Here is a 25,274-nt window from a genome sequence, read left to right as displayed (position 1 = left end):
GTGGGGGGCTGTATACTGTGGGGGACTGTATACTGTGGGGGGGGGCTGTATACTGTGGGGGGGGGGCTGTATACTGTGGTGGACTGTATACTGTGGGGGGCTCTATACTGTGGGGGGCTCTATACTGTGGAGGGGGCTCTATACTGTGGGGGGGGGGCTGTATACTGTGTGGGGGCCTGTATACTGTGTGGGGGCCTGTATACTGTGTGGGGGTCTGTATACTGTGGGGGGGCCTGTATACTGTGGGGGGCCTGTATACTGTGGGGGGGCCTGTATACTGTGGGGGGCCTGTATACTATGGGGGGCCTGTATACTATGGGGGGCCTGTATACTATGGGGGGGCCTGTATACTGTGTGGGGGCCTGTATAGTGGGGGGGGGGCTATACTGCTGTACTGTATACTGTGGGGGTCTGTATAATGTAAACTGAGGGTGCGGTATAGTGTGGAGTGCTATACTGCTGTACTGTATAGTGTGGGGGGGGATGTATCGTGTATTGTTTGGGGTGCTGTATACTGTGAGGTGTTGTATACTGTGGGGTGCTGTATACTGTGGGCTGCTATACTATATACTGTGAGGTACTGTATACTGTGGGGTGCTATACTGCATACTGTGTGGTGCTATATACTATAGGGTGCTATACTGCATACTGTGGGTTGCTATATACTATAGGGTGCTATACTGCATACTGTGGGGTGCTGTATACTATAGGGTGCTATACTGCATACTGTGGGGTGCTGGGGTGCACTGTAACACTAGGGTGAGCCGAGCCCCGGTCTCCTTCCTGCAGAGCGGTGCCCACTTCCAGCCTGAGCCCAGCTGCCCAGAGCACTGATCCTGAGCAGCTGGAGTCTTCAGAACTGGAAGTATTTACAGTCATTCACTGGACTCTACCAGGTGTGTGGATTTTTTGTGTGTGTTGTGGTGGAGGGCGTGATTGCCTGCTAAGGTGTGGGAAGGCGGGATCCAGGGGCCCAAGTAAATTTTTGCCCAGGGTCCAATCAATATTAAAGACGGCCCTGCTTGGCTATTTCTGGAGATAAGTAGATTGGCAGTTTGTATGCCTGACCTGCTGCTCAGTTTGTCTCGGGAGTTCCAAGGGGTACGGGGTCATGATTGGTGGAGTGGTTCAGAAAACATGTCAAAGGGGTATTCCGGTTGTTTTATGTTATCCCTCATCCACAGGATAGGAGATAATTATTAGATAGGTGGGGACCAACATTCTCCAGGACTTCAAAAAGATGGCTGCTTTTTCCCCCCAAAACAGCGCCACACCTGTCCACAGGTTGTGTGTGGTATTACAGCTCAGCCTCATTCACGTCAAAGTAGCTGAGCTGCAATCCCACACACAACCTGTGGACTGCAGTGGTGCTGTTTTTGCGAAAAAGTTGCCTTTTTTTTTTAAGTCCTAGAGAACTTCTTTAATTGCTTCCAGACCGGGCCATTTACCCCCTTCCTGACCAGGCCTAATCTTGCAAATCTGACATGTGTCACTTTATGTGGTAATAACTTTGGAACACTTTTACTTATCCAAGCCATTCTGAGATTGTTTTCTCGTGACACATTGTACTTCATGGTAATGGTAAATTTGAGTCAATGGGCCAGATTTATCATTAGCTCAAGTCAGAATAATGGAGTGAAAAAGTCGCAAATTTTTGCGCAATCACTAAAACTGCGCAAAAATTTGCGACTTTTTTCTGCTCTGCACTATGTTCGCCAGTTTTCTGAAAGTGGGAGTGTTTTCTTATGTAAATGAATCTCTAGACAGATTTACTATTGCGACTATTTAAAAAGTCACAAAAAAGTCGCAAACAAATTCGCAATTTCACTCCAGTGAGGACCAAGCTTATCTTATGAGATTTTTTAATAGAACATGCAACTTTTTCGTAAAGACTTGCGACTTTTTCGTAAAGATGTGCGACTTTTGTAAAGCTGCTTACTGACGGATAAACTGCTACCGCCAAACCACATTTATTACAGTCTTAAAGGGCCGATCATAAAACTGACTTTAGCCATATGTGAAAGTGGAGTGAGCTGTCAGAGTCATGATAAATCTGGCCCAATATGTTTTACCTTAATTTATAAAAAAAAATCCAAAAGTTAACGAAAATTTTTATCTCTTAAGAGAGATAGTGATGCCTCATAAAATATTAATTAACTAACATTTCCCATATGTCTACTTTATGTTGGCATCATTTTGGTAATGTGAATTTTTTAGGTCGCTAGAAGGTTTACAATTTTAGAAGCAATTTTTGAAATTTTTAAGAAAATTTCCAGTCAACTTTTTTGAGGACCAGTTGAGTTCTGAAGTAATAGTAATAATAGAAGCAACCCATAAATGACCCCATTTTAGAAACGGCACCCCTCAAACTATTCAAAACTGGTTTTAGAAATGTTGTTAACCCTTTAGGTATTCCTTAGGAATTAAAGCAAAATAGAGGTAAAATTTCACTTTTGTTGCAGATTTTCTTCCTGAAATACATTAAGGGTTAACAACAAAACAAACCTTAATATTTATTATCCTGATTTAGCAGTTTACAGAAACACCCCATATGTGGTCGTATACCGCTGTTTGGGCACACGACAAGGCGCAGAAGGAAAGGAGCACCGTATGGTTTTTGAAGGGCAGATTTTGCTGGAATGGTCTTTGGGCACCATGTTGCATTTGAAGAGACCCTGAGGTAACCCCACAGTGAAACCCCCCAAAAAGTGACCACATTTTGTAAACTACACCACCCAAGGAATTTTTAAGGGGTGTAGCGAGCACTTCACTCAACAGGTGTTTCATCAAATTTTTTATACTTGGATGTGAAAATGACAAATTACATTTTTTTTTTTAAAAGGAAATGGTGCTTTAGGCCCAAACTTTCTTTTTCACAAAAGATAACAGGAGAATATCCCCCCAAATTTGCTACCCACTTACTCCTGAATACAGTAACACCCCAATTGTGGTTGTAAACTGTTATTTGGGGATACGCCAGAGCTCAGAAGGGAAGGAGCGGTATCTAGATTTTCTAAGGCCTCTTTCACACTGGCGTTGCGGGAAAAGGTGCGGGTGCGTTGCGGGAACATGCGCGATTTTTCCGCGCGAGTGCAAAACATTGTAATGCGTTTTTCACGCGCGTGAGAAAAATCGGCATGTTTGGTACCCAAACCCCAACTTCTTCACAGAAGTTCAGGATTGGGACCGGGGTTCTGTACATTGTATTATTTTCCCTTATAACATGGTTATAAGCAGGGCCGGCGCCACCACCCGGCAAACCCGGGCAAGTGCCGGGGCCCCCTGCGCCCACTCACTCCTGCAGCTGTGTCCTACCCTTTTTTAATTCTAGGGCAGCTTACCCCAGCAATGCAGACAATTTTCGCCATGTGCACTGCTGGGGTAAGCGGCCCCAGAACTCAGAACAGGGTAGATGGAGTTGTTTCGGTAGATGGATCCTATACTAGAATGTAGTTGTTAGAAGGAGGTCTGTGACATCACTGTTCACATGCTCCTTCATGATCACATGACAAACCCTCGGCAGCAGCAACTTGTGGAAGGAGGAGGGGCTGTGTGCCTGCAAGATGCAGAGTGAGGGAGGAGGTGCTGCTGGAGAACCAGAACTTTATAAGGGGCAGCATATGGAGCTCATATATGAGGGGGCAGGTGGAGCACAAATATGAGGGGGCAGTGGGGTTCAAGTGGAATGGAATCTGGTGAAATTAAGGGGGTTTATCATACAGATCCGGGTGTATTCTGAGGACCATGATGTGTGTGTCTGTGTCAGTCTGTCCCTGTGTGTGTGTCAGTCTGTCTGTCCCTGTGTGTGAGCCCCTTTCTGTGTCTATGGCCTCATGCACACCGGCCGTGTGCATCACGGATGCGGACCTATTCACTTGAATGGGTCCGCAATCGCTCAATAGGAAGCACTATGGAGAGCTTCCGTGGTGTTTCCGTCCATGCCTCCGCACTGCAAAAAAATAGAACATGTTCTATATTTTGTGCGGTGCGGACGGATCATGGACCTATTCAGGTTGAATGGGTCTCAATCTGTCCTGGCCACCGCACAGACGTTGCCAGTGCATTGGGGACCACAAATTGTGGTCCCCAATGCATGGAACGGACGCATAATGGCCGTGTGCATGAGGCCTGAGGCATTGCTTAGACTCCATCCCACAGTCTAGCCAGTGCCTAATGGGTTACGGTTTAGACCACCTTTTTGTACATGTTGATAATTCCCTTTTAAACCCCAGTCCATGTCCCCTCAGTACTGGGAATCAGTGGGAGTCATATTATAAAGGTAACAAAAGGTTGGAACATAACTAAAGGTGGAATTCCCTTTTAATGCCCCCTTAAGGTGGCCACACATTAGGTGTGTGTGTCTGTCCCTGTGTGTGTTTGTCCCCATGTGTGTGTCTGTCCCTGTGTGTGTTTGTCCCCATGTGTGTGTCTGTCCCCATGTGTGTGTCTGTCCCCATGTGTGTGTGTCTGTCCCCATGTGTGTGTGTCTGTCCCAGTGTGTGTGTCTGTCCCAGTGTGTGTGTGTGTCTGTCCCCGTATATGTGTGTGTCTGTCCCCGTGTATGTGTGTGTCTGTCCCTGTGTGTGTGTCTGTCCCTGTGTGTGTGTGTGTGTGTCTGTCCCCGTGTGTGTGTGTCTGTCCCAGTGTGTGTGTGTGTGTCTGTCCCCGTGTGTGTGTGTGTGTGTCTGTCCCCGTATATGTGTGTGTCTGTTCCCGTGTATGTGTGTCTCTCCCTGTGTGTGTGTGTGTCTGTCCCTGTGTGTGTGTGTGTGTCTGTCCCCGTGTGTGTGTGTGTGTCTGTCCCCGTGTATGTCTGTCCCCGTGTGTGTGTGTCTGTCTCAGTGTGTGTGTCTGTCCCAGTGTGTGTGTGTGTCTGTCCCGGTGTGTGTGTGTGTCTCCGTGTGTGTGTCACCATCACCATGCCCACAGTGTTCCCTTTGTCTTGACACAGCTGCATCAGGACATTCTGTGCGGGGCAAGATGAAGATGGAAGAGGAGGCAGCACCGCCAGCATGGAGTCCGTGGTAGAGGCGCAGGGAGGTACACTAAGGACGCAGGTAACACTACTACATGATCTACACTAGTGTTATCTGTGGTTTACATAGGACTACAGGTAACACTATCACATTATCAGCACTAGTGTTAACTGTGGTTTTACATAGGACTGCAGGTAACACTACTACATTTTCTGCACTCAGATAGCCATGACTGTGTTATCTATGCTGTTACATAGGACTGCAGGTGATATCTACTATATTATCTGTACTCAGAGAGTTATCACTGTGTAAGGGGGCCCACTGAGACTTTATCGCCCAAGGGCCCACTTGAGCCGGCCCTGGTTATAAGGGAAATTAATAGCATTCTGAATACAGAATGCATAGTACAATAGCGCTGGAGGGGTTAAAAAAAAATCCAATTTTTTTTAACTCACCTTAATCCACTTGCTCGTGCAGCCGGCATCTCTTCTGTCTCTTTCTTTGCTGATTGCATCACGCATTGCACCCGCTCGGAATACTCGCCCGTGTCAAAGGGGCCTAACATGGAATTTTCGGTCATGGATTTTAAGAGCGATAACTTTTTTATTTTTTTGTTGAATGAGCCGCGTGACGGCTTATTTTGTGCGGGACAAGCTATCGTTTTTATTGGCACCATTTTAGGGTACATTTGGCTTTCTGGTTGCTTTTTATCTACTTTTTTGGGAGGTGACGTCACAAAAAAGCAGTTTGGTGTCATTTTTGAATTTTTTTTATACAGTTTATGATTTGATGGTGTAGGTCATGTGAAATTTGTATAAATCCTTTCATTATGCAACGATACCAAATATATAATTTTTATTTATTTTTTACGTTTGACACAATAAAAACATTTTTTGAAAAAAAATGCGTGTTTTTTTGTTAGCATTTCCTTAGAGCAATAGTTTTCTTCTTCCATTTTTACCATTTTTTAAATAACGGATTTGGGGGGAATTTTTTTTTTAATGTAAACTTTTTTTTCTTTTTTCAAAACACAATTTTTGTATTTCTTTATTTTTCCCTTTGTGTCCCCCATAAGGTCATACAAGACCTATGGGGGACATTTAATTTATTTATTTTTTTACTATTGATTTCTCCTGTAACTGGGGCTGACATAGTAGTTATAGAGGGAATACAACCCCCCAGAGAGGCTTTACAACGGTATACTATGCTGTACAGCCTCACTGTAGGGCTGACCATGGTCTATGGAAGACTCAGCAGCTCCTGCACTCCCCCGGCAGTCACATGACCACCGGGCTGGGACAGGAAGCGGCAGATCGCTTCCTCAGCTGTATACAGCGATCTAGAAGGCAGGTGTTCTGCTGTCACTGACAGCGGGCCCCCCGTTTGGCAGCTGCCCGATCACCGTGCAGCTGCCATCTCTAAAAAGACATCCGATCAAAGATAAACCCAACTGCCCAGGACATTTATAGTCGATGGGCGGTCGGGAAGTGGTTAACAGCTGAATTACTTCTTCCATCCCCCACAAAATAATCAGTAATTTATATCTCCCCCCAATAAGGTTCTAATAAAATACATGACACAAAATACACAAGCCAGCATACGGCAGCAGCGATGAAGCAAAAAAAAAAGTTGCAACAAAAAGTTTTTCTTTTCTTGAAATGACGTTATTGTGCAAAATGAATAAAAACATTAAAACGCCCAGAATATATTTGGTATCACATAACACGTCTATTATCCCTCAGTGGGAACTGCGGAAATATAAAACGTAAGAGATAATGGCGGAATTGCAGTTTTTTTACCAGGAAAAATTTGTAAAAGTTCCTCAATAAGTTATATGTGCCCCAAAATGGAGCCGATTATAACTACAATTCCTCCCCCAAAAACAAGCCTCATACGGCTGCTGTACAGGAGGATTAAAATTTAGGGGTTAATGAGGTCTCTGTCCCAGTAATCCTGACAGACAATGGCGGCGACTAGTGATGAGCGAATCGAGCTTCAGATGCTACATCCAAAGTCGCTTCGCTCAAAACTTAGGATTAAGGGCTCATGCACACGAACTAATTTTCTTTCCGTTTCCTTTCCATTTTTTTTTTTTTTGTGGACCGTATACTAAACCATTCATTTCAATGGGTCTGCAAAAAAAAAAAACGGAAGTTACTCCGTGTGCATTATGTTTCTGTATGTCCTATTATTGTCCGCATTACGGACAAGGAAAGGACTGTTCTTTTAGGGGTCAGCTGTTCCGTTTTGCAAAATACGGAATGCACACGGATGTCATCCCTATTTCTTGCAGACTGCAAAATACATACAGTCGTGTGCATGGGCCCTGAAGCTCTACGGAGATCTGTCTCCTTACAGCGTTAAAAAGTATGGGCTCCGATGAGGCGAAGTCAGTTATTCGCAAAATCACGCAAGACTTTGTTGAATAACTTCGGTAGTTGTCTTTTAAAGTGGAAAACTTGGAACCAAACTAGGGATGAGCGAACTTCTGTTTTCAAGTTCGGCGTACAAGGTTCGGGTTATCTAAGAATTCCGTTATGGATTCTGCTACCACAGACAATATCTTACATTTAACTGACTTCGCCTCATCGGAGCCCATACATTTTAATGCTATAAGGAGACGGATCTCCGTGTCCTTATTCCGAAGTTTTGAACGAAGCTCTCTTTACTCATCACTAACAGTGACTGTACACATACCTCCACCTGCACCGCTGGACACTACATCTATGGGGGAGACTAGTGGGCTAAAGGACCTGTCATGATGTCATGATCATGTGTGGGAGGGGTCAGGCTCCAGGCTGTGCCGCTAAAGGACCTGTGATTATATAATAACCATGTGAACATGTGTGAGAGGAGTCAGGGGATAACACGACCAGGTGCTGCTGTGCTGGTTGCCCTGACGTTACGGTCCATTCACACATCCACAAAATGGGTCCGCATCCGTTACGCAATTTCACGGAACGGGTGCGGACCCATTCATTTTCAATTCTGTCTGCATCCGCACTTCCGTTCCGCGGCCCCGCAAAAAAATAGAACATGTCCTAAGTATGGCCAGAGACACGGACAAGAAAAGGCATTTCTATTAAAGTGCCAGCCATGTGCGGTCCGCAAAATGCGGAACACACGACCGGTGTCCGTGTTTTGCGGATCTGCAATTTGTGGACCGCAAAACAGTTGCGGACGTGTGAATGGCCCCCTATGTGTTGCATCAGGATGTAATTACAGTGTGTATGTAGCAGAGCTGTGCCTGTAGGATGTGCACGAAACAGTGCTGTGTGTATGTGTAATGTGCATGTAGCAGAGCAGGGTATAAATTGGACTTGTAACAGAACTGTGCAGGAAATACTGTGTAATCCTGTTATGTCATGTACATGTAGCAGAGCTGTGTGTGCTCACTGAAGCTTTAGCAAATCTGTGTGTGTAATAATATCCTTTCTTTTCCATTACTATAGATGAGGTTATGTAAGCTGTATCTTATTTGCTACATTCTTGATAAGATACACTATAGAAAGTGAAAAGTACTGGGCCGATGTCTTAATAATTGAATTCAGGTGTTTTATTCAGTACCATTACCACAGGTGTATAACATCCAGCCCCCTCCATCTAGTCTACCATTACTACAGCCTCTAGAGATGCAGTCTACCATTACCACAGGTGTATAATATCCAGCCATTCAGTCTGCCATTACCACAGGTGTATAACATCCAGCCTCTAGCCATGCAGTCTGCCATCACCACAGGTGTATAACATCCAGCCTCTAGCCATGCAGTCTGCCATTACCACAGGTGTATAACATCCAGGTTCTAGCCATGCAGCCTGTCATTACCACAGGTGTATAACATCCAGCCACAGCCATGCAGTCTGCCATACAGTGTATAACATCCAGTCTGCAGCCATGCAGTCTGCCATCACCACAGTTGTATAACATCCAACCTCTAGCCATGCAGCCTGTCATTTCCACAGGTGTATAACATCCAGTCCACAGCCATGTAGTTTACCATTACCACAGGTGTATAACATACAGACTCTAGACTTAGTCACTTTTACAGACATTTGTGACAAAATGGCTCGTTCTAAAAAGCTTTCTGAATTCCAGAATGGTCCTGTAATAGGATGTCACTGCTGTCACAAGTCACTTCCTGACATGTCCTCCCTCCTAGATATTCTACCGTCACCTGTGAGTGTTATTATTTTAAAGTGGAAGGAACCACAGTAACTCAGCCAAGATATGGAGACCACGTAAAGTTACAGAGAGGGGTTACCAAGTGCTGAGAAGCCTAGTGCATAAAAGTCACCAACGCTCTGCTGACTACATAACTGCAGAGTCCAGACCTTCTTTGGCATCAACATCAGCACAAAAACTGTGCCGGGAGCTTCATGACATGGGTTTTCTTGGCCGATCAGCTGCATGCCAGCATTACATCACCAAGCACAATGCCAAGTGTCAGCAGATGCAGTGGTGTAAAGCATGTCGCCACTGGACTAAGCAGTGAAAAACATCTGTGGAGCGATGAAGTCTGGGATTGGTGAATGCCAGAAGAACATTACCTGCCTGACTGTATGGTGCCAGCTGTAGAACTTGGTGGAGGAAAGATAATGCTATGGTGGTGTTTCAGGGGTTGGCTTCGGCTCCATAGTGCCAGTGAAGGGAAATCTAAATGCTTCAGGAGACCAAGACATTTTGGATACTTGTGTGCATTCCATTAGGTGTGAACAGTTTGGAGAAGACCCTTTCCTTTTCCAGCATGACTTTGCCCCAGTGCACAAAGTAAGGTCCATAAAGACTTGGTTGGTGGAGTTTGTCGTGGAAGAACTTGATAAATCCTGGACCTCAACCCCATCCAACACCTTTGGGGTGCACTTAAATGGAGATTGTGAGCCAACATCAGTGTCTGTAACGGACCGTTTCAGCAGACAAGGGGTTAAAATCCGTTTAGGCGATATGCCCCTTTCTGAGAGACAGACACAGCTACTGCAGAACACCAAACTCCCGAACTGGATACAAAATAGCACTCCAAACTGGAACCTCGCGAATAGCTGCTGGCATACGAACAGGAAAAGCATACAGTCAGCTTACACTCCTGGCAATCAGACTCTAACAGCATACAGGGAATCCCCCCAATAACGAGACAAGGCTCCGTGTTGAGGGTCAGCAGTGGTCTGACTGTACTTCAGATACAGCCTCTTTTATTCATAAAAAACAAACATAGTACTGCCCACAGGGTTTTGAAATCCAACCAATCAATATCTTACAACACACACAATGCAAGTACAGCAACCAATCGTTCCCGCCCCCTAGAGGACCAGAAGGGAGACTGCGACACAGAACAGATACAACACATCCCCACAATGCATCATGGTTTCCTCCTCTCTGTCCCAGAGACAACCGAGGGCAATCCAATTATCTCTCAGGACAAAGGGGAGATCACCAATACACATGTGGAGACAACAGGACAGACATCACCATTTAAACACACAATGGGACAATAGAACCACACCCAGCATATTCCTCCCAAGCTGACAAGTTACACTTATTATAAATTGTTCCAACTTTGTGAGGTTACATTGTCCATACATATAACTTACATCAATTTAAACAGTATAACTTGGGGACAAACCTATCCAAAATTCACTTGAATAGGTTCAGGGGTTTAAAAGTTAGCAACAGTATCTCAAAGGGCCGTAATCCTGGGGCAGGAGGCTGGCAAACGGCCCCCTCCAAAACACCGTGGCGAGGTTGGTTTCGCCACAGTGTCTGACCTCATAAATGATCTTCTGGATGAGCGGGCAAAAATTTCCACACTTCAAAATCTCAGCCTTCCCTAAAGAGCAAAGTAGGGAAGGTAGAGGACGGTGTTGGGGTGACTCCATATTAATGCCTTTGGATTTAGGCTGGGATGCCCTAAATGCTCCCATAAGTGTAATGTGTAGAGGTCGACACAAGAATCAAGAAGCTGTCTTCTACTCGATGGGCATCTGTAACAGAAGTGGCCATTCAGTGTATATTGACCAGACCTGACAACTGACTATCTGATGGGTACAGTATGGGGGACAGCTTGCTGCTGAATCCCAATCCTTTTGTCCTCAGGGAAGATTAGCTACGACCAGAGATGTCTGGCGGCTGCTTTCTCCCCTCTCCCCGTTGAGAACACATGCATACTTGGCCAAGCTACGTCCAGATCACAGCGTCAGATTAGCTGCACCAAACACCAGTAACAAACACAATGCTCCTCTGTCCATACTGGATCTTTAGTACAAAACCTGCAGAGCGCTTCTCCATCAATACCCCTTACCACTCTACAGTAATAGCGGAAAGAGGAAGATCGGACATATTTCTGACAGGTGGAGAAGGTTTCTCTCAGGCAGAAAAGACATTTCCTCTCACCGACTGTCTCTGTAAACCATAGTTTTTAATTTGTTTTACGAGACAAACCAGGGCAAACTGGGCTCCTGCATAGGACTCCATGGTTCAGTACAGCAGTGAAATAGGTGGAGGGGATGGATTTTCCTGGCTTTGCGGTTAGTTTCTTCTTAATAAGAGCCCATTCATTACACTTGTTCACACATGAGGGCGGTGCATCATCTTTACTGCATTTTAGATGATAATTTTTTTTTTTTTTTTAAACGTTAAATTTGATCAACCCATTGGTGTCAAATAATGCCTTGTGTTGAGCCACGCCCCCAGATCCACACCTCCTTTTTACCCATGTAAACTTGCCTGGGGGGAAAGTTAGCGACCCTAAATGCAGTCTGGTTCGGGGTCCATACTTATTTTATTGTCTGAGGATAGGACATCGACACACAATGACCACCAGCTCTGCCTCAACTTCATAGGTTCTGAAACACCATCTCGTCATCTAAGAGGTTGCTTGTGAGGAGTTTTTTGACAGCTGAATTTTGCGCATATTCTGTGCCAAAAATTATTGGGTACCTGTGTGGATACCAATTAAAGGGGCTATCCAACCACTATAATGTCCCCCTAATGCACAGTCCCCACATGTAGATTATACTTATCCCTCTTCCCTCCCCAAACCTTAAAAACAATGGGAAACCTTAAAAACAACGGAGGCGGGTTTGGCACAAGACCCATGTAAAATTTGGTTGTCAAAAAACACTGTGGGAACGACCCCTAAAGAAAAAAAGAAAGACAGGTCCAAACACAAGCAACTACAGTTTAAGAGCAAATATTTTTAATGATTGCGATCCAATAATATATATATAAATGTGAAATATTCTATATACACAATGGATTTATAAGCTTGTTAGTGGATTCAGTTTTTGGGGAATTTTATTATTGCTATTAATATACATTTCTTAATCATTATTTAGTGCTGTTAATTGATTTCCCTTTTGCTTATAGGACTTTACCTGGATCAGTAGTAATTTTTTTTCAATTTGTCAACAAAACTAATTTGAGATCTTCAGTGTTTAAGACGTGGTTTGTGGGTAAAACATTTCACACCTTCTGAACATGGTATTTTTTTTTTCTTTTTCGAGTTCTTTGATGTGCAATTAGAGCCGATTTCTGGTTAGAACGCATTCAACATTTCGTAAGTCAAAATAAATTCTCCTCTTTGTGACTCCTCTAACGCTTATGTTCTGATTTTCCTGATTTCTCACATTCTCAGTATGAACATGGTTTCTCCTGTGTGTGGGTTTTTTGATGGTCAACAAGACTTGATTTCCGAGTGAAACATTTTTCACACTCTGAACATGAAAATGGCTTCACCCCTGTGTGAATTCTCTGATGTACAACAAGATCTGATTTCTGCTTAAAACATTTCCCACATTCTGTACATGAATATGGCTTCTCCCCCGTGTGAGTTTTTTGATGCTCAACAAGACTTAATTTCCGAGTAAACCGCTTCCGGCATTCTGGGCATGAAAATGGCTTCTCCCCTGTGTGACTTCTCTGATGTGCCACAAGATTTGATTTATTTGCAAATCGTTTCCCACATTCTGGGCATGGAAATGGCTTCTCCCCTGTGTGAATTCTCTGATGTGTAGCAAGATCTGATTTCTGGTTAAAACGTTTCCCACATTCTGAACATAAATATGGCTTCAACCCTGTGTGAATTCTCTGATGTCTAATAAGATGTGATGTGTAAGTAAAACGTCTCCCACATTCTGAGCATGAATACGGCTTCTCTCCTGTGTGAGCTTTTGGATGTTCAACGCCCATGCTGTGCTCTATGTTTTGTTTAACAGACTGTGATAAATCAAACGATAGGACCCACTGAAAGAGATCAGATGATAGGTCTTTGTTGTGAGGGGCTGAGGGTACATTGGGGATATTAGCATGCTCTTCATATGTGTCTTGTTCAACATGCTCATTTGCTTTCAAATCTGAAGATATCGGATGTTCCTCTGAGTTATCCATACAGCCATCTGTTAAAAATAAAACAAATTTATCTTATTTTTCAATGATACGGTCATAAAATTATACTGATATATTAGCACATTTCTATATACAAATTCCATAATAATTGCAAGGCATGGAGCAGAATTTGGTTATCAGCTAAGAGCTTAAATGGCAAAACAGATCACAATCTAACAGTAGACCTCCAAACAAGAACCAGTAGATCATGATATTAGGTCAACAGGCTGCTCTCTTGTATTTTCTACTCTTGTCTTGAAGCCAGCATCTTCATAGGATCATGTTTCAGGGAGTCCATCACCAACTCTTTTCCAGTTAAATGCTCAGTGAAGAATAAGAAAGGGACTTTGAGTCAGTACTATTAGGTGGTGTCTAGCTCACGTTCTCCCAGACAGAGCAGGGCAGAGAGGAGGTGCAGTGTGGTCATGTACGAAGAAACCACGACTTTGGAGCAAGTTTTAGATTGGCTTACAATATGCAGTTTTCTTTTCATGCAAATGTGAATCTGGCCACTAAATAATTGCTGATGCCACTAACATGTGGCAACTGGGGCATGGAAAGAATCTATACATGTACCCTCTTCAAATCATCGATAACTGCCCCTAGCTCACGTTACATAAAAAGTATATTCCACACTAAAAAATGTTGTCCATTTCTGCACCAAGATTAGTTTCTCTTTTTGCATCATATGAGGCAGGATTTCAATAACACATGGTCTATGGAAAATATAATTGCCCAATTTATACATAAAATAATCATGTTTGCTCATGTCAGACATGATTATTTGAAATACTTTGCTTTCTGAAGTGTCAACAAGGGGAGTATTAGAAAAACGGGCATGAGATATTTTGGGTCCAGAGCCCCAGGAAATGATGGGGGATAGCGCTGGATTCTTAATTACGAAAGAGGTGAGCAAAACGGACATGAGGAGGCACAACAAGATGTCACTGACCACTGGTGAAAGCAGCTTATTGCTGGTGATTTCTCACTTGGGCATCAGGATATCTTTATTAACAGTGGGGTGGGTTTTTTGGAGGCATCAGACTGGGGATAAAAACAAAGGGGGGTCATTTACTAAGCTGAAATATGCCTAAAATAGGAGTATATCAGGCGCAGATGGTGGTGCATTGCACCGCTATCTGCGACTTCTCCCTGCTCACGCCAGTTTTAAAATTGTATTGCGGGAAGGGGAGAGTCCGGTAGGCCCGTCTCACTTGTCATTTTTTATGCCGGAAGCTGTTTCACATTTAGAACTGGCGCTTGATGCACCAAAGTTATGGAGAGGCTGGCGCCTCTTCAAAACTTCTGCGGAACCACCACCAGCTATGGGGCTTTTTTAAGACGTCTAAAATGCTGGTCTTAATAAATGTGCCCCAAATTCCTTTTTTTTCTTCTTTTCTTAGGCTCTACCAAGTCTTTATGATGCTTCTTCCGGTTTTTGGACCAATAATTATTTTGGGGGGTTAAGACTTAGGCACTCACTTTTTCTTAGCTGATGATTTTTTCAGCAAATCATCTAGGCCTAACTATGATAAGAAAAAGCACAGAGCCTTTGGACTCTTATACCATTCCTTATAGCATTTCTATACCAAAACTTAAGCCACAAAGCCAGAAACTGCGCTGGCACAAAGACGGACATAATCAGTAGAAGCAGCAGCACTTTGGAAGGAGATAGAAACTAACATTTGCTCTCTTGGAGTACCTTCTCCAAGAGAAGCTGACTGATCCACAGCTTATTAATGGGGTTATCTGACTCTTTGTAACCGATGACCTATCCTCTGATCGATGGAGTCTGATATTCGCAATCCCTGCCGAACAGCTGTTTGAGAAAGTCCTGCGGCTACAGTGAACGCAGTGGCTTTCTCGCTGCTTACTCTAGGCCAGTGAAATCATGACCAGCAGTCACATGGCCTAGACTAAATTCAGCCCCATTTACTTGAGAGCTGGGGCTTTCTCAAACAGCTGATCAGCAGGGGTCCCAGGTGTCAGACCCCCACTGATCAGATGCTGATGACCTATAGGGTCATCAGTTACAGTAAGTCGAAAAAGCCCTTTAAGAGACTTTGGAAAAACATTTTCTTGGAGGCTTAATGAGGGGGGAGGAGGTTGGGCCGATGTGAAGCCTGAAAACCCCCTTTAAGATGATGAGCTAACATCCTCTCTTAGATATAACTAGAATTAACTTCAATAATGATTTTTTGAAAGGTAGCAATTGCTGTAGCCATCTAATTTCTGCTAAACAGCACATTTATCATAGTAAGGTGGAATAAAAAATTATAAATATTAGTAGGTGACACAAGGTCTACCTGGATAGTGGATCATCTGGGTTGCCAAGTATGAAAGTCAGCGTCTCTATTTTAGAATCCGTGGGAAATGGATGATGTGAGTAGTAATCAGATTGTATTTGCAAAATCAGGGAACAGAATTCATAATCGATCAAGCAAAAGTTCAGGCTGGCAGAGTTAATGCAATACAATAATCCAAGAAGGTCCAAAGCAAACAGCAGAAATTCAACGTCAGAGGCAATCCAAGTCAATCCAAGAAATACAGATACTAACAAACCTATAGCTCTGGCAAGGATCTCCTTAACATGAAATTCAGAATCTGAACCAAAATAGAGCTCAGTGTTTGGAACTAGGATAACAATCAATTGAACAGATCAGTACTTACTAACAGTAATTGCTGACAGCAGATGATAAATAAATATTATTATTATTGAGGAAAAAACCAATAGCTACATTTTAATATCCATAATTTAAATACACAGAATGTTTTGCCACTTATAACAGTGTCACATTTTCATCCAGAACATAGAGCTTAAAGCATACCTGAGTATTATAAAAAAAAAAAAAAACGGTGTAACGGCTGTGCTTCTTTGTAGAATAACTTTTTCAGCCCAACTATTCCCCTCTTCAGATGAACAGCTACATGCATTTCTCCCAGACGCAGGAGGCATCGTTCTTCTGCAGAATCTGCCAGCACTGTACTGCTGTAGTGCAATTTCCCTAACTTCCTACTATGTTTGTTTTTAGCTCCAGAGCTCACAGAACAGATAAGGAGGGAGAAATCACACAGAAAAACAGAAGGCTCCTGTGACCTTCAGAAGCTGTGTAGAAGCAGTTCTTATATTAGGCTCAGAATCGTAGCTAGCTCTAACACGCCCCAACTTCCTCTCTAACGTCTTCTGTGTTTCTGTTATTCGGGATGGATCTTGCCTGACAACAGGTATTGGACTACAATTTAGCTAGAACTGAGACCCCTAGTGGCCATGACTTTACAGCTTTTTTCAGGTGGATGCAAGCATATTTTTTAAATCAAGGGATTTCTCTTCATTCTCTAGTAAATGAAATGAATTTGTGTGAAAGTACAGACACTCTTTAAACAATTCAACACAGTTTTCAGCCAATAAATGATCTGCGAGTCTTTCCGCTTTAATTACTGGTTACTACTCACCTGGGCGGTTATCTGTAGGAATGTTCTCTATACTCTGCTCATCATCCATCTCATGTGTCTCTGTAGCACATAAAATGTTCAGATCTTCACCCGGATTCACAAGCTGTGAAATAAATATTGTAAAAGTCATAAGATGGTTGGAGAAGTCGTGTGGAATGTTTTATATGACCAGAAAAGACCCGTGATTAGAATACGATGGAAATGACCTGAAAGCAGGATTTATCTGAACCCAATGTCTGCAGGTCTCCTGTATAAATTCAACCTGTTGGTTCCTTAATCCGACCAGCAGTCTACATAACCAGAAAACTCTGAGAAGCTCCAGAAAACATGTAATGTCTATGGTCAGCTGTAATCCTGCCATCTCCACCTTTCTCATTATACAAGGATAAAACATATAATACTGGCGGATAAAACAAGACTGAACACAAGATCTTCACAGCCTCTACAGATCATAGGGGACATTTCATGAGACCTTATCTCCATCTACCTGATCCTCCTGTGGGACATTGTGATGTTCTTCTGAACCATCCTGTGGAAGAAGAGGACTGGGACATCTCTCCGGTGTTCTTCTCTCTTCCATAACTGTAGGAAACACATCCAGTGACTGAATTCATTCCTTACATACAGATAAAGAGAGGAAATGTGTATTTAGTCATGTCTATTACCTGGTGGTGTGAGGGGCCGGTGATCCTCCATCATGAAGTCCTTGTACAGATCTTTGTGTCCTTCTAAATACTCCCACTCCTCCATGGAAAAATAGATGGTGACATCCTGACACCTTATAGGAACCTGACAACACAATGATACAGTCATTACCTAGATCCCTTCATAGCGTTCCTGTATAATGTCCCAGCATTCCCAGCTGTGTCACCTCTCCAGTCAGCAGTTCAATCATCTTGTTGGTGAGTTCTAGGATCTTCTCTCTATTGATTTCCTCATGTGTCTGGGGGTGAGGTGGAGGCCCCGTAATTAGGCTCAGGGTTTTTCCCCATCCTTCAAACACGGGGGCCTGACAGCGCTCACTAGAGGTCTTCTTCACTACTGTGTAGTCCTGGTTATGGAGAGACACAGTAATAAATATCACTCCATACATCTCCAGAGTCCCTCACCTCTCTAGTCATGTCCATCTGTTAGTAACATAGATAAGATGATGTAATGTGACATCATCAGAATCTCTCACCTCTCCAGTAAGCCGGAAGAGGATCTCTAGGGTGAGATTTATTATACTCTCCGCCATCTTGTCCCTGTCTCTAGTCTTCCTTGACGAGTGAATCAGGAGAGGGGTCTTATATAGAAGACATCCACTGAGCGGATCCTATATTGTAGAACCTGAATGGAAAGAAGATGAGAAGATGTAAAATTCCATGTAAAATACAATTACTGGGGAATGTTTTGGCTTTGGTCCTACCTTTGTCAGATGGATAAAGGTGCTTTATCACCGACCTACTGCTAATATCATGGTCAATGGCTCCCTGTCCTCTACTTTTCCCTTGCACAGGGGTACTCGGCAGGGATGCCCCCTATCCCCGCTGCTCTTTGCAGTAGCTATTGAACATTTGGCCATTAGAATACGTCAGGATGACATCTATAAAGGGGTGTCGATGGGAGGCAGAGAGGATAGACTGGGGCTGTATGCGGACGATCTTATTCTGTTTATGGACTCAGTAGATTTGTCCTTGCCACGGGCGATTGACCTGATTAATAGGTTTGGAGATTTTTCTGGTTTGCGTATTAATTGGGCCAAATCGGCGCTGATGCCCCTATGGTCTCCGGGGTGGCCCCCTGTATATCACAATCTTATGGTGGTGGAGCATTTCAAGTACCTAGGAGTTATTATCACCAGGGACACTGCAATGTCACACCAACTTAACATTGTTCCCATCGAGTCTTATGCTGCAGATAAATTCAGGTCCTGGACTTTGCTGCCTTTATCTATAATGGGCAGGGTGAACCTTGTCAAGATGATTCTCTTACCCAAAGCATTATATTTACTAGGACATGCATGCACTCCAGTTCCGAAGAGCTTTTTTGTGAGGCTACACTATGCCATAGCGAGGTTTGTGTGGGGGAAGGAGAGAAGGAAGCTAGCCCTTGACACCCTGCAGAGGAGTTGGCAACAGGGAGGTGCGGCTTTGCCGGATTTCTTTCTCTATTTTTTGGCAGGACAGCTCAGATTCTTGACCACCTGGGTTTCACAGTCCCTTTTGCCAAACTCTGAATATTACTTGAAGTGTCATTTGGGCCTGTCAACCTTGTGGCCGGTTCTGGAAAACACACATGTAATAGAGGGTCGACTACTGCCCATACATAGGTTAGCTCATCAGGTTTGGGGAGCTGCGAAGCTCCAGCAATACCAAGACCTTCCTGAGGAGATAGAGTTATGGAATAACCCCATGTTCCCGCACCTACAGCATTGTGAAGGGAGGACTATCTGGAAGGACTATGGAGTACTCACACTGAGGGATTTGTATGAGAAGGGCATTCTATATTCTTTTTCTCAGTTACAAGAGAAGTTTGGAGTTTTGCGGCTTCACTTCTATAGATTCTTGCAGTTACGACATGCAGTCCAATCCCAGTTTCGAGGGAGTACAAAAGGTATTTCCAAATACCCATTAATAGGCATTTTTAAGACACAAGGCCCTGGAGGGATGGTCTCAAACCTCTACACACATCTTCTTGACCTCAAAGTAAGATCCAAACCCTTGTTGGTAGAGGCTAGGTGGAAGGAAAGGGTGACGCAGATTACTGATGTGGAGTGGGCTGAAGCCATGAGTGCGCCATCTACTGTGTCGCCTGCTCTCAACAACAGGCTTATTCAATTGTTCATTCTTCACAGAAGTTATTTGACACCTACCAGGCTACATAAGATGGGTAGACTAGACCACACGAGATGCCACAGATGTGCTCAGATTAATGCAGATTTTTGGCATCTTATTTGGGACTGTCGATACATACAACCATTCTGGAAAAAGGTGGTGGATACTTTATCTACCCTAGTTGCAGAGGTAATTCCGTGCTGTCCCAAGCTTTGCCTTTTGGGAGTAGTGGATTGTGATTCCCACCCCTTATATGTCTGCATCTTTTTAAGGGAGTCTCTGTTCCTAGCCAGGAAGGCCATAGCACTGCGCTGGATGGCAGACAGACCGCCGACTGTAGGCCAATGGAAAGCTCTGGTAAACCAGATATTGCCGTTTGAGAAAATAATGTATGGTAATAGAAAGTGTCCCCAGAAATTTGATAAGGTTTGGGGCTCTTGGTGTTCTTCGTCAGCTACTGCATTACCATCTCATATGCTGTCGGCGTGAATTCCACGGTTCTATGTACCTTGAGTCTTCATCATGTATGTAGGGGAGTGGGAGAGGGGAAGGATTGTACTTCGTTTCTGGACGTGGGCTATTGTGATCCTTCTTATAACTGTGCCGCTTTCATAATGTGTACCTGGAGATTTGTGTCCCATTCCATATGTACCGGACGATTTCACTGAAGAATATATGTATACATGTATGTGCATTGTGCTATTGTCGAGTATGTACTGTACCAATTTTCATTTGTTATTCTCAATAAAACGAGTTACTTTTTTTGCTTTTCTATATATTGGAAGCTGAGTTGAATATCTACTCAAGGCAGTTCCTTTATGTTTGAGGTCAACTTATGTTACATCTTTCCATGACCTCTAAGGACCATCATTGGCCACAAAGATCTTGTGACTTATGAGGCTGAAATTGGTCTCCTATTCATAATTTTTTTTATTTGCAACATCATTTGTATTTTTTTTATGAATTTTGATGAGACCTTATCATCAATAATAAAAAAGTTGCAGTGAGTGTCCTAAATGGAAATCAGTTTAAAGAGACGTTACAATACAAATGACAGGCAGGTTTTAAAGGAGGACAATAAGAAAAAAATACTTTTCATTAGACCTCAGGTCAGACCACCACTCAGACCCCCAATCGTAATCAGACCCCAATTTTAAGGCCCCAATCAGACCTCACATCAGACCGCCAATCAGACCTCACATCAGACCCCATTGCCTCATATCAGCCCCCCACGCCTCTCGTCAGACCCCCACGCCTCTCGTCAGACCCCCACGCCTCTCGTCAGACCCCCACGCCTCTCTTTATTCCCCAGCCACAGAACACATAAAATAAAAAAACGATTTACCTCTCCTGCTCCAGACGCCACCGCTCCTCACTGCCCTCAATCTTCTTCCTCCTGTATCGGCTGTGCTGTGACATGACATGCACGGCATGAGGTCACAGAGCGGCCTCACTCTGTACGCAACCACAGCACAGCCTACAGCCGAGGACCAGGAAGCGGTGAGTACAGAGCCTTTACTGTTTCCCGGTCCTCCAGTACTAATGAGAGCTTCCATAATGGAAATACTCGTTAGTATTCACCCCATAGGACACAGGGACATTTTCCCCCCACTTTTGGGGGAAGAAAAATGTGTCTTATGGGGCGAAAAATACGGTAAATGAATTTGGGCCAGTGATCTCACACTGCTTGATGCCCTGCATTAGATACAGTTGAGTTCAGCCTGGCGAAACTGGTTCTTGGCATGAGAACTGGCATCAAATTGGGCAACCTGCCATTTCTCACTGATTTCAATAAGTAACTGTTGTTTTTAAAGGATTAAATGAATTCAGGCCACTGATCTAACACTCATAAGATACAGAGGGCAACTGCCTGAATCATATATAGTTGAGATCGGCCTGGCCTGATGTTTTAACGTGAATTTAATGAATTGAGAATAAATAGGCTTAAACAGGCTAAGTGCTACAATATTACTAGGGGCTTGTTCACACGACCGTATGTCTTTTTCAGTGTTTTGTGGGCAGTATTTCCAGTTTTTTTCAGTAGTGTTTCCGGTTCCATTCCGTTTTTCTGTATGACATATACAGTATACAGTAATTACATCGAAAAAATTGGGCTGGGCATACAATTTTCAACAGGTGGTTCCTCAAAATCAAAACGCATACGGAAGACCTACGGAGTACATTTCGTATGTGTTCAGTTTTTTTTTTGCGGACCCATTGATTTGCGGGCAATAATAGGACATGTTCTATCTTTTTAACGGAACGGAAAAATGGAAATACGGAAACGGAATGCATAAAGAGTACATTCCGTTTTTTTAAAATGAATGGTTCCGTATACATAACGCAAAAAACGTTTGTGTGAACGAGCCCTAAGTGTGATTAAATATAGGGTCAGACAGACAAATCACATACAGAATAAATAATAATCATGTACCTGGTCTGCACAATATAATAGGGGGGGGGACTCTTGTCATGTCGTAGCACATGCCTGACAACCCATGGTGATAAAAGATAGAGATAGTGACCTACAACATTCTATCTGGATGATGTTCCAAAGGACTTCCAGTTATTTGTCTTTGTGCACAAAGGTTTATACCTTGCAATTCCTCCTACTAAGGATGTCCAGTGTGCAGTATGCATGTCTCTGAGATAATCACTCAGGAATGCAGCCTCCTCAGCACAATGGGGGTTTGTATATGTTATCTAACTATCCCTAAAGGGCCCCTTACACAGGCCGAGCACTGCACAGATTATCGCTAAGGAGCGTTCATAGTAACGCTCGTTAGCGATGATCGGGCGGTGGAAATGCCTTCCATTGGGTAATCCGATCGTTTGTGGGCAAGCAAAAATGATGATTTACTGGCAGCAGATTGTGCTGTGTAAACACAATGTCCTGCCGGCATACAACCAGTCCTTATGGGGAAGAGCGATCACATTAGCGATTGCTCCTCCACATACTCTGGAGGAGATCACTGCATGTAATATCTTCCCGTGTAAAGGGACCTTAACTCACTACATTTCAAGGAATATCATTATAAAGTATATAGAAGGCGATATAATAATTAGAGGGGACAGAACAATCAGTACTTAAAGAGGTTGTCACATCTGAGACAATGGGGGCATATCGCTGGGATATGCCCCCATTGTCTGATTGGCTGGGACCCGCACCTATATCGAGAACGGAGCCCCGAAAGTGGTGGGGGGGTGCACTGTGCATTCACAGCGACCCTCCATTCATTTCTATGGGGCTGCCAAAAATAGCCGAGCACTGGCATCTAGACTGGCATTGGCCGTTCATGCGCGGTGCACTCAAATTACGCGGTAGAGAGTCCTCCAGCCACCACTTTCCCCACTCTGTCCTAGTGATATGCCCCCATTGTCTCAGATGAGACAACCCCTTTAATTATGTAAAATACCTGTACAATACACCCAAACATGTTCTGGGCACAAGAACTGGCACCCACTTTACCGCCCGATTTATGCCCGTCATTTGAATTTTAAAACTGCTTTCATCCGATTTCCCCCGGGACGCTCACTGCAACTTTTTCATTACTGGTGATAAGGTCTTCTTAAAATTCATGAAATAAAAAACAAAAAATACAAATGACGTGAATAAGAAACCGACTGCAGCCTCGTTTGTGACTTACAGGCCGACGTCACTGATGCAACCGTTTAGTTGCAAGAAAAGTCAAACTGGAGGGAACCGTGAGGCAGCGGCACTGGGGTGGGTGGAGGGGAACCTAATACACAGGAATGCACTTTCGGCTACTTTTGATTCCAGCTTTCGTTTTCCAAACGATCCCTGAAAAATGAAAGGATCAATCTAATTGGTTGCCATGGGCAACAAAGTCAGTTTTCCTTTACAACTGTTTTGATACATTTCCTCCAAAAAGTTAAAATTTAAAATACACAAAAAATAGGCGCTGCATGACAGATAACAAAACCCATAGTCCTGAATTCAGCTGCTGGCGATTTCAATAAAATCAGAGCCACAGGTCCTGTCATCTTTTGCCTGGGAAAAGCAATAAGGGCGACTACACACATACCTTTACCTGCACAGCTGTACACCACATATATGCTTCTTCTGTGATCACAGGACCTTTGATGATGTCATAATCATGTGACCATGTGTGGGAGGAGTCAGGCTCCAGGCTGTGCTACTGGAGGAGGTAAAGGACCTGTGATGTTGTCATGACCATGTGATCATATGTGGGAGGAGTCAGAGGATGCAGGACTGTGCTGAATGACCTGAAGCTGTAACTTGTATGTAGTAGAGCTGTCTCTGTGTGATGTGTATGTAGTGGAGCTGTCTCTGTGTGATGTGTATGTAGCAGAGCTGTCTGTGTGACGTGTATGTAGCGGAGTTGTCTGTGTGAGATGTGTATGTAGCAGAGCTGTCTGTGTGACGTGTATGTAGCAGAGCTGTCTCTGTGTGATGTGTATGTAGCGGAGCTGTCTCTGTGTCACGTGTATGTAGCGAAGCTGTCTCTGTGTGATGTGTATGTAGCAGAGCTGTCTCTGTGTGATGTGTATGTAGCGGAGCTGTCTCTGTGTGATGTGTATGTAGCAGAGCTGTCTCTGTGTGACGTGTATGTAGCGGAGCTGCCTCTGTGTGACGTGTATGTAGCAGAGCTGTCTCTGTGTGATGTGTATGTAGCGGAGCTGCCTCTGTGTGACGTGTAAGTAGCAGAGCTGTCTCTGTGTGACGTGTATGTAGCGGAGCTGTCTCTGTGTGACGTGTATGTAGCGGAGCTGCCTCTGTGTGACGTGTATGTAGCGGAGCTGTCTCTGTGTGATGTGTATGTAGCGGAGCTGTCTCTGTGTGACGTGTATGTAGCGGAGCTGTCTCTGTGTGACGTGTATGTAGCGGAGCTGTCTCTGTGTGACGTGTATGTAGCGGAGCTGTCTCTGTGTGACGTGTATGTAGAGGAGCTGTCTCTGTGTGATGTGTATGTAGCGGTGCTGTCTCTGTGTGATGTGTATGTAGCAGAGCTGTCTCTGTGTGATGTGTATGTAGCGGAGCTGTCTCTGTGTGATGTGTATGTAGCAGAGCTGTCTCTGTGTGATGTGTATTTAGCGGGGCTGTCTCTGTGTGACGTGTATGTAGCGGGGCTGTCTCTGTGTGATGTGTATGTAGCGGAGCTGTCTCTGTGTGACGTGGCCGAGCGGAGCCAAACGGATCCGTCCTGACTTACAATGCAAGTCAATGAGGACCGATCTGTTTAACGTTGACACAATATGGTGCAATTGCAAACGGATCCGTCCCCCATTGACTTCCAATGTAAAGTCCCTATCGGAGTTTTCTCCAATCCGATGGTATATTTTAACTTAAAGCGTCCCCATCACCATGGGAACGCCTCTATGTTAGAATATACCATCGGATTTGAGTTACATTGTGAAAACTCAGATCCGACAGTATATTCTAACACAGACGCTTCAAATTAGAATATACTAAAGAACTGTGGACATGACTGCTGCCTGGCAGCACCCGATCTCTTACAGGGGGCTGTGATCCGCACAATTAACCCCTCAAGTGCCGCGCCTGAGGGGTTAATTGTGCTTATCATAGCCCCCTGTAAGAGATCCGGTGCTGCCAGGCAGCAGGGGGAAGACCCCCCTCCCTCCCCTGTATTTAACTCATTGGTGGCCACT

General features: G+C 44.1%; 2 protein-coding genes across 2 annotated transcripts; both read right to left on the bottom strand.

Moving 5' to 3' along the window:
- Window positions 1–12,166: 12,166 nt before the first annotated feature.
- LOC122939939 (gastrula zinc finger protein XlCGF71.1-like) lies at window positions 12,167–17,350 on the bottom strand. The gene is made up of 3 exons (XM_044296166.1): window positions 17,294–17,350; window positions 16,807–16,909; window positions 12,167–13,364 (listed from the first exon to the last, which is right to left on the bottom strand). The coding sequence occupies exons 2-3, from the start codon at window positions 16,853–16,855 to the stop codon at window positions 12,601–12,603; spliced, it is 813 nt and encodes a 270-aa protein (XP_044152101.1). The 5' UTR covers window positions 16,856–16,909; window positions 17,294–17,350; the 3' UTR covers window positions 12,167–12,600.
- Window positions 17,351–17,454: 104 nt separating this feature from the next.
- Window positions 17,455–23,716, bottom strand: LOC122941940 (gastrula zinc finger protein XlCGF53.1-like). The gene is made up of 5 exons (XM_044299438.1): window positions 23,669–23,716; window positions 17,987–18,135; window positions 17,678–17,857; window positions 17,543–17,595; window positions 17,455–17,464 (listed from the first exon to the last, which is right to left on the bottom strand). Exons 2-5 carry the CDS (start codon window positions 18,041–18,043, stop codon window positions 17,455–17,457), a joined length of 300 nt encoding a protein of 99 aa, XP_044155373.1. The 5' UTR covers window positions 18,044–18,135; window positions 23,669–23,716.
- Between the last annotated feature and the right edge of the window lie 1,558 nt (window positions 23,717–25,274).

Source organism: Bufo gargarizans, chromosome 6, assembly GCF_014858855.1.
Source record: "Bufo gargarizans isolate SCDJY-AF-19 chromosome 6, ASM1485885v1, whole genome shotgun sequence".
Taxonomy (NCBI): Eukaryota; Metazoa; Chordata; class Amphibia; order Anura; family Bufonidae; genus Bufo; species Bufo gargarizans.
Note: the sequence above shows the minus strand (reverse complement) of the source record. Positions and strands in the feature narration are given on the sequence as shown.

What these genes read in the sequence shown, in the direction of transcription:
- LOC122939939 (XM_044296166.1), bottom strand. Translation starts at nt 16,855, where the DNA reads ATGGATGATGAGCAGAGTATAGAGAACATTCCTACAGATAACCGCCCA. An exon ending in TCCTACAGATAACCGCCCAG is followed by an intron (nt 13,365 to 16,806) that starts GTGAGTAGTAAC and finishes TATTTTTAACAG; the next exon opens with ATGGCTGTATGGATAACTCA.
- LOC122941940 (XM_044299438.1), bottom strand. Translation starts at nt 18,043, where the DNA reads ATGGCGGAGAGTATAATAAATCTCACCCTAGAGATCCTCTTCCGGCTT. An exon ending in TCTTCCGGCTTACTGGAGAG is followed by an intron (nt 17,858 to 17,986) that starts GTGAGAGATTCT and finishes CTCCATAACCAG; the next exon opens with GACTACACAGTAGTGAAGAA. An exon ending in TTGAACTGCTGACTGGAGAG is followed by an intron (nt 17,596 to 17,677) that starts GTGACACAGCTG and finishes TTGTGTTGTCAG; the next exon opens with GTTCCTATAAGGTGTCAGGA.